This window comes from Lolium rigidum, chromosome 1 (genome assembly GCF_022539505.1).
Source record: "Lolium rigidum isolate FL_2022 chromosome 1, APGP_CSIRO_Lrig_0.1, whole genome shotgun sequence".
Taxonomy (NCBI): Eukaryota; Viridiplantae; Streptophyta; class Magnoliopsida; order Poales; family Poaceae; genus Lolium; species Lolium rigidum.
The window spans coordinates 90,702,913-90,711,942 of NC_061508.1; the positions used below are offsets into that span (position 1 = coordinate 90,702,913).

Consider the following 9,030-nt stretch of genomic DNA (forward strand, 5'->3'; position numbering starts at 1 on the left):
TTTAACCCTAGACCTACTATGCACACTACGCTGGCCGACACCTTGCCTAGCCACTCTGGCCTTGGTCTGCCTCGGGTGTGAAGAGAAATATCTCAAGATAATGTAGCAAAGAAAGAAAGGGGGAGCATGATGACCGCCATCATTGGTGTGATAACAAGTTTCGCTAACCAATTAATATAATCATCATCGAGAAGATATATTCCTTCAACTAGAGAAAATACTATGCACCATCTTTTTTTTGCACGCAAGGCGGGGTCTACGACCCCAGAGGAGCTTTTTCATTAAAGCACACGTGGAAGGTACAATTTGCAGTAAGGCCCCTTATCATCACTTGCCCTAATAAACCAACTATTTGAAGATAATGCCTCACACTTTACACAAAGCACCCTAAAAGTACAGAGGAAACGCGATCAAGGATAGTGCCTCTGCCACCAGCCGCCGGCGAGCTCCAGGCGTCTCCGCCGAGCTCTGAGAGCAGAATGCTCGAAACCTCTTCTCCGGCGTGAAGATCTAGCTGTTGGAAACCAGAAGAGGGCCCGGGACGAACCACTTGGCCTCTAATGGCGTCGAGCTCCAGCAAATGAACTCGAGGGCCTCCGGGTTGGAGGTTGAAGAAGGGTCACCCTTATGACCAAGGATCATGGCGAAGAACCTATTCACCATGTAATACGCGCAAGGAAGGACAGCGGCTCCAGATTTTCCCTCCATGGAATTCCCAATGACCGAACCTTCCAGCCTCTCCTCATCTTGCCCACCACCACGGTGGCTTGGAGGAGGAAGAAGCAGGGAAGCACCGCCCAGATCCAGGGGGAGAGAGAGCTTTATTGAAGGGGGCGATGAAGCGCTTCCGCCATCCGCCTCTGGCTCCACCCATTGGAGCACCACGGCCGTCATCCACGCCACCACCGGCCACCAAGAGCCGCTCAAGCTCCGCCGTGACCAAACCCCCGATGGCATGACGGCAAACTCCACATGGGTAAGATCTAAAAGAGTAACACTAGACCTAGACCTAAACCTAACTACTCCGGCACCTCTCCAAGTCCTACTTTGGCCGGCTACTCCGGCGGAGAGGGCCCTGGATTGGCCCGGCCGACCACGGGAGACTCTCAAGGAACTGTAGAGGACTGAGAGAGGGGGAGGGGGAAATGAGTCGGGTAATACACTACACCATCTACATGCCCTCCTCGGCTCTGCTGCTCTATGTTCTTCGGTATTTACCTTGTATAGTGAATCAAAAGAATAAGTAGTACTTCCTCCGTCCCATAAAATATGTTTTAACATTGTCTAAATTTAGATGCTGCTAAATAATATACAAATATATCTAATTTTTAGACAAAGTTAAGGCATGTTTCATATGAGGGAGAAAGCACATAGAGTATTTGTATATCTAGATTTACTTGATCTATCTTAACCAAGGTCATATAATAGCGAAGTGCTGTGTATTTTCCCAATTAAGTCAACAACTGTGCTTTTTTCTATGAAACTTATGTGTAGGTCAAGTGAGACGTTGACTCGTAGCTACAATGCAAAAGTGGGCCGGTTTGAGAGCAACTACTACGGTACAGTAGTACAGGGAGGCTGAGAGCAACCGGCTCTGTCTATACGCACTCAAGAAAATGATTGGTCGGATACATCAGAATCAATGGCGCCTGGCCCCTTGGATAGGTGTTGGCTACAGCGTTTTCGCGCCAATCAATTTCTTTTCTAGCCCAACCACAAGTTCGCACCAGAATAGTTCTCGCATACCACCCAGATCTCTTTTCTGCTAATTTCCAGCTCCCACACAACATTCTGCTCTTCTCAGTTGGCATCTCCAACGGGGCGACGGTGCGACCGTTTGCATCCACGGGATCGAAAATGCGTCTGCATCCTGCTCTAGCGCAGCGACGTATCATGTTCGAGGCGTCCGTAGTGACGCAAACACGGCGCAAATATGTGACACGTTTACGTCTCCGCGGATGCTACGCGGTCGCACCAAGCGTCCGCTCGCTTCCCCCACTAGCCCGCCTGGCAGCGAGCCTGTATCAAGGGCATCGCTTCCGCGGCCAGCGCTTCCGCGGTCAGCGCTTCAGCCTTCGCCTTCAATGTCGTGGCTGCCTGTTCTGCGCGCGCACTGGCGGGCAGCGGCTAGGCTTCTGCGCCGCCTTCAATGACATCGTTTCCCGCGTGCGGTCGGCCTTAAAAGTCGACCGGCACAGTTCCTGCCCTCGCCTACACCTCCACTCCCACCTCCACCGCCGCAGCACCAAGGGGAAGAAGAAGAACGACTTCGAGGATTCCGGTAGCGGCACCAAGAAGGGGGAGCGGACACAGAGGGTGTCGTTGCCCGTCAACGTGGGGAGGATGATGCACGGGAACTGGACGCCGTGCGACGCCTGGTCGGGCGTGCAATTGCCTGGCGGCTGGCGGCTCAGCTACCGCCGGATGCCCGTCCCTCCCGTGCCTGCGCGCGAGCCAGATAGGAGCGCCGAGATCCGGCGAAGGAGGCGGTACCTACCGCCGGACCTCCACGCCGATCCCGCCTACGCCATCGACTTCGATAGTTGGCGCACCTGGCTCGTGTCCGAGATGGATCGGAGGAGGAGGGCGGGGTTCATGGGCGACATGGACTTTCCCTTCGACCGTCCATCGACGCCTCGTCGTCGTGCGCAGTAGGCGCCGACGCATGCGCATTACGAGGACGACGACGATGACTACATCGAGGCACTGGCGTACCACAACTAGGAGGTCAAGGACGACAGCGACGACTACGTCGCGTGCATGTTCCAGGAATGGCAGCTGGCCATGGCAGAGGGCTGCAAGTTTGAGTACCCGGACAACATGACGGACGACGAGATCGCGAGGCTCGACGTCCTCGTCTCCGAGAACGACCGACCTGTGCAGCCGCCGCTGCCCTTGTATGCCACCGGCATCATGCCGCCGGGCCTGTCGGAGGATGAAGCCCTACGACTGGCGCTACAGGACTCGGCCACGCCACAACCGCCGCCTCCACCTCCGCCGTACAACCCGTGGGGGCCCCCACCTCAGCACTGGGCTCCTCAACCTCCGCCACAACCCTGGGCTTCTCCACCTTCGCCACAGCCCTGGGCGCCTCCACCTCCGCCGTAGCCACAGGACTGGGCTCCTCCACCTCCAGCACCGCCGGCACGCCCGACATATGTTCCGCCGGTTCCCAACTGGCCATGGGTGGTACCGGAGCTCGTCGTGCTCGACAGCGACGAGGAGAAGCAATAGACGCATGCGTTTAGGGTTATTTTCCATGTGTTCAACTATAAATTATATTTTCATGTTATAAAAAATGGAAATTTGAGAAAAAATCCGTCGTGCCGCTGGACCACCCGACGCAAACGAACGCACGGTCGATTTCGACCATTTCTATCGACGCAAATAAACACGTGGGAATATTTTTGGATGGTGAAATGCGTCGCCCCTTTGGAGATACCTTGAGCTAGTAACAGCGACAACGTCCGTGTACCTGGTACTGCTCTACCGGTGTCTTCGTAGAGCGTGTCGGACATACGCTAGAGCCATATGATTCCTGAAGCAGCCGAAAGTGAATCAATCGAACGCAGCGGCAGTGTGGGCACTGTCATGTCATCATCAATCGGTTCGATCGCGCTTGCTTGTGTCTGTGGGAGCCATGTGGCCGTGCTTTGCCTTTTCCCCGTGCTCCTCGCCACTTTGCTTGCTGTTCAATAATGCAACTGCAAATGTTCGTTACTGGTACTATAAAACCTCAGCAATCTATCTATACATACATTACCAGCAGCAGCAGCAGATAGTCAAGCCTACAGTACACAGCACTGTATTCTGCATCCATGTCCATCCCACACAGGGGAAACATCAATGTAATGTCAAATTTCTAACTATGCGAGATACTAGCTATAGTAACAAACAATATGAAAGAGAGGACTAGAGTACTATGTTGTAGACTATTAACGTATAACCACGACTGTCTTGGAAAGAATCAAACAAGAGAGTTAAGCTAAACATTCCTTTTCCCTCTAGATGCCATGCCCAAATCTCTCATCTGTAAAGCTATTCTCTCACGTGCTTTTCTCCTTCCGATGACACTGCTTGCTACAGTCCAGCCTGCGCTCTCAAACATCTCCAAATCCAATGCCATGCTGGTCCTGCATTGGCACCATCACTAGTATTAAGTACTAGTGGTACCAAAGCATGATTAATGCACAGTACCGAGTACAAAATACATGACAACATACACAACCAAAGCATACAACAACAAGCCATTATTCCTTTCTTCCCTCTTCCAGCGGCGCAGCTCCAGCAGAAAGCCAAGGCCAAAGCCAAAGACGCGCCCTTTGACCCACACTCCCCGCGCCGTCGCCGTCGCCGTCGGCATCCATGGCGGGAGATACCGCCTCCGCCTCGTCGTCCTCCTCCCACCCTCCCGCTTTCCCGGCCACGCGCCAGGAAATCCAGGCGGCCATCGCCAAGGCCACGGAGCTGCGCGCGCTCCACGCCGCGCTGCTCCAGGGCGCCGGCCCGCCGCCTGGCGCCAATGCCGGAGGAGCTTATGCTTCTTACGCCGGCGCCGGAGCCGGGGGCAGCTGGAGCCCCGCCGTCATCCGTGTGCCGCCTGCCGCGTCGCCGGCGCTCCCGAGGGTTGCTGCTGTCGCCGAGGACTACCCCGTCTTTACCCCGGTGAGCAGGCTCCTACGGTCCTACCTATTCGCAACCATGCGTGATTTATGTGCTGCTTCTCGGTGTAACGAGCAAGAGTGTGAGTCAGAGGTAGCTCGCTCGCTAGCTCCTCTGTTGTTAGATTTGCCTCTTCTGTTTGCCATGCTTAATCTTTTTCACATTTCTGCATCTGTCTGTCAACACGGTACTAGGTTAATACTACCTGCAGGATTTGCTTCTTATTACTGCTAGGATGTTCCTGTGTAGGTTGGAAGCTCGTACTACAATACTTGGCAGGCACCTTTGAACTTTTAACTTTCTTTAGTGATGGAAATTGGTGGAAATGGAGGCTAAAATTGTTGATATGCTGGACTTTAGGTTTCTCTGTCTAAGCATTTGCAGCTACCTTGCTAGAAATAACCAAGAAAAGATGGTGACTATTATCTTCCACGCATAACCATTTCATGGACCACTTTCAGATATGCATAGGACAGTAGGACGTGCACTATCTGGTCTAGCTTGCAGCATTTCACAACTGCCTACATATGTATATTGGTTGCATTCACTGAAATGTAGTACTAGCAAGCTGCTAGGTTGGCTGTTAATGCTTCTTTTGGTACAAAGAACGGCATCTACTACATCTTGTAGTAACCTGAACAATCATAGTGAATTGTTGATGCATAAAATAGTTAAATTTGGTATCTTTCGATATTAATATATTCCCTTTATCGAAAAAAATAAAATAGTTAAATGCCCTTTATTTTAGCATTTCTGCTTTCCTACCAAAATTGTGTTTCCTGTTATTGGTTTATCTCAATTTTCATGAACCACATTAGTTTTGCTTTCTGAATCGTCCTCTGGGTTCAGAGATTAACACTCGTTGCTTCCTTGATGAATTCCCTCAGGCTTATGGTGAAGAGCCCTTGGGTGGACTGAACTACATTCGCCAAGACAACCGGAGCCTATCTGAGAACTGGAGCGGGATTGGTTTAGAACATGAAGGTCAGGAAGATGAGGTGGCCTTCTCGGATGTCGACAATCTCAACACATTCTCTTCATCAAACAGCGAGCTCCACTTCTCTTCATCAAACGAACATATGCGCAACAGAAACACGCGCAGAAACCATCGTTCCTTCCTTCATCCTGCTCTCTCTGCCGATAGTTTCCTCAATTCGGATAGCAGGAGAACAGATTTGGCAGAATCGAAGACTGTGATGACATGCAACACCTGCAAGCCTGCAACAATCAGTAGGGGTCCTGAAAGTGAAAATGATACCAATTCTCTGAAGAACTTCAGTGGAGCGCCGCTGTCGAACTACCACCCCTCCATCAGCTCACGTACAAAGCAAAAAGGGGGACACGTGTTATCATGGCTCTTACCCAAGTCAAAGAGGAAACCAAAATCAGACATGTCACCGAACACCAACGAGGGTGAGAACATGTCTCAGCTTCTCAAGGAGTGGGGTGTGTTTTCACTAGAATCTCTGAAGAAGGAGCTTGCTGAGGCCAATGAGCATAGGGACGCTGCTCTTCAAGAAGTTGGAGAGATGAGATCATCACTGGGAGAACTAACTAGCAAGCTGCTGAGCTTGGAAGCGTATTCGTCAGAACTGAAAAAGGCTCTAAAGAAAGCAACAAGCACAAAAACCGTGCAATCTCACTCAAAGAGATCAGCCAGATCAGTGGTTGTAGACGACTCATTGCCCGTCAGCCACGAAGTAATGGTGGAAGGGTTCTTGCAGGTAGTGTCGGAGGCCCGTCTTTCCATCAAACAGTTCTGCAAGGTACTACTCCAGCAAGTCGAAGATGCTGACAATGGGCTATCAGATAAGCTGAATATACTCCTGCAACCATATCAGCTCACGCTCGCTGAAAAACACTCGAAAGTGATACTCTATCATCTCGAAGCCCTCATGAACCAAGCGATGTATCAAGACTTCGAGAACTGCACGTTCCAGAAGAACGGTTCACCCAGGTGTCTCGACCCGAAGCAGGACCTCCAGGACAACTTTGCCTCGTTCGTCGCACTCCGCAACCTGAGCTGGAACGAGGTGCTGAAGAAGGGCACCAAGTACTACTGCGAGGACTTCAGCCGTTTCTGCGACCAGAAGATGAGCTGCATCGTGTCCACGCTGAGCTGGTCGTGGCCATGGGCCGAGCAGTTGCTGCAGTGCTTCTTCGTGGCCGCGAAATGCATCTGGCTGCTCCACCTCCTGGCCTTCTCCTTCAACCCGCCACTGACGATACTGCGGGTCGAGGAGAACCGGGTGTTCGACCCTATGTACATGGAGGAGATCCAGGTTGAGAGGCAGAGACCGCAGCGAAGCCCATCTCAGGTAAAGGCCATGGCAATGCCTGGGTTCTACGTCCAGGACCGGGTGCTCAAATGCAGGGTGATCTGCAGATACAACTAAGACCCGTAGGTTAATGCTGAGCTGACATGCCTCTTAATTTTGTTTTGCCTGGTTTTTTTTAGTATTAGCATGATGTAGCATTTTGCTCTTCGGTTGCAGAATGTACAGGAGTGTTAGAATGTTGCTTCACTTGCGTGCCAATAGATCTACTTCTGTAAGAAATATGTATGCAGAATCTGGATGGGTAGGTTCCTCAATAGTTCTGAGTTGAACTACTCACGCATGAAACATAGAACTGAGTTGAACTACTCACGCATGAAACATAGAACTGCTAGACGTTTGTAACTTGCCACGGGCAAAAAAAATTGAGTGCCTATTTGGTAGGTTGTACAGAGGACTTAGATGTTGGTTGATTTGATTAGAAATAGAATTGTGAGGTAAGTGCATAGGAACTCTCAGAGCAGAGGAAGTTGCTTTTGAAAAGGCTTGTATCATGATTAACGATGTGTTGGATTATTTTCAAACTAGAAAAGGTCTAAGACAGGGTGATGTTTTTTTCTCCCTTGTTGTTTGACATTGTTGTTGATGTTCTTGCTGTTCTGGCTGAAAGAGCGCAACAGAATGAACTTATTAGAGGTTTAGTTGCTGACTTGTTAGATGATGGATGAGCCATCATCTACTATGCCGACGATACCATTTTTATGTTCAAGGATGATGTAGGAAGTGCTAGAAACTTGAAGTTCATTCTCTGTTTCTTTGAGCGATTAATTGGTCTGAAGGTCAACTTCAATAAGAGCGAAGACACGTGTTTTGGTAAAACAGGACATTTATGCTCATATTTCCACTTACAAGATTGGTAATTTCCCTTTAAAATGTCTAGGTGTTCCTATGCATATTTGAAAATTAGGAAAGAGTGACTGGAAAGATACTGATGATAAATTATAGAAGAAAACTGCTTAATGGAAAAGCGATTTAAACTCCACTGTTGGGAGATTAATTTTGATTGAGTCCGCTCTTAGTAATGTGCATAGTTATATGCTTTCTATTTTTAGAGTTTCTAAAGGTGCGAGAAAGAGGTGGGATTTCTTTTAGAGCTATAAGTTGTGGCAGGAGAAACAAGGCGTGAAAATCCCACTTGGTTCGATGTGTGATGTTTGTCAACCCAAGCATCAAAGTGGGCTGGGGTCACTAATCTAGAGCTTAAAAATACGAGACTTGTTTGAGTTTGAGGGCAGGGGTTGTAATAGAGCAAACGCCTATAAATATTAGTCTTCTGTACAAATGGATGTGGAGTTTAAATAAAAATGGTATTTGGCAAAAACTTGTTAAAGCTAAATACCTAAAGAAAGGTACTTTATCCCAGTGCAAACATAAGCCTACAGATTCTTACTTTTGGTTTAGACTTATGTCTGTGAAAGGTGCTTTTTTGTAGTATAATGTTGAGCTGAGGTGCACCTTAATTTTGGTTTGACTGGTTGCTGTTAGAATGATGTAGTAGCATTTCGCTGTTAACTTGAAAAAAATAAAAGCAATGCCAGCACGTTGGTTCACTTGCATGCCAACAGATCTGTACTATATGTAACAAAAAAAAGTGTTTGCTCGTGCAGGGCTGTGATTTCCTCGAGAAAAAAACTGTATTTGAACTGCTCTTGGATGAATTTGAAAACGTTGGATGTATGTTGGGGCAAACAAAATTCAGGCCTATTTTGAACAGAGGAATTAGATGTGACTTGCTATGTTGGTATATTTGATTAAGACGGAATCGTTAGATTAAGCGCATAGGAACTCTCGGAGGAACTTGCAGCAAGAAAAAATGCGCCGGTCGCTGTTGTATGAAAAAACAAAGCTGTGGTGACTCACCGAAAGATTGTAATGGCGAATGAAGCCTGCTTGGCGGCGTCATGTGGGGTTCAATCTCTCAGAGCTTTGCCGAAGTGTGAGGTCATATAAATCCTTCATCTTGGGTCAGCACAGCCAACGGCCGGAGCAGAATTCTCCAACCCGCACGCCGACGGCGGCGCACAACCGCGCC

At 49.3% G+C, this 9,030-nt stretch overlaps 1 protein-coding gene across 1 annotated transcript; it reads left to right on the forward strand.

The window, feature by feature from the left end:
* The first annotated feature begins 4,365 nt into the window (after window positions 1-4,365).
* Window positions 4,366-7,263, forward strand: LOC124677617 (IRK-interacting protein-like). Its single transcript, XM_047213592.1, has 2 exons — window positions 4,366-4,665; window positions 5,550-7,263. The coding sequence occupies exons 1-2, from the start codon at window positions 4,366-4,368 to the stop codon at window positions 7,056-7,058; spliced, it is 1,809 nt and encodes a 602-aa protein (XP_047069548.1). The 3' UTR covers window positions 7,059-7,263.
* The last annotated feature ends 1,767 nt before the right edge of the window (window positions 7,264-9,030 follow it).

Excerpts from the sequence above, each read along its gene's own strand:
- LOC124677617 (XM_047213592.1), top strand. The coding sequence starts at position 4,366 with ATGGCGGGAGATACCGCCTCCGCCTCGTCGTCCTCCTCCCACCCTCCC. Across the intron at positions 4,666-5,549 it reads ACTACCCCGTCTTTACCCCG|GCTTATGGTGAAGAGCCCTT; the intron begins GTGAGCAGGCTC and ends GAATTCCCTCAG.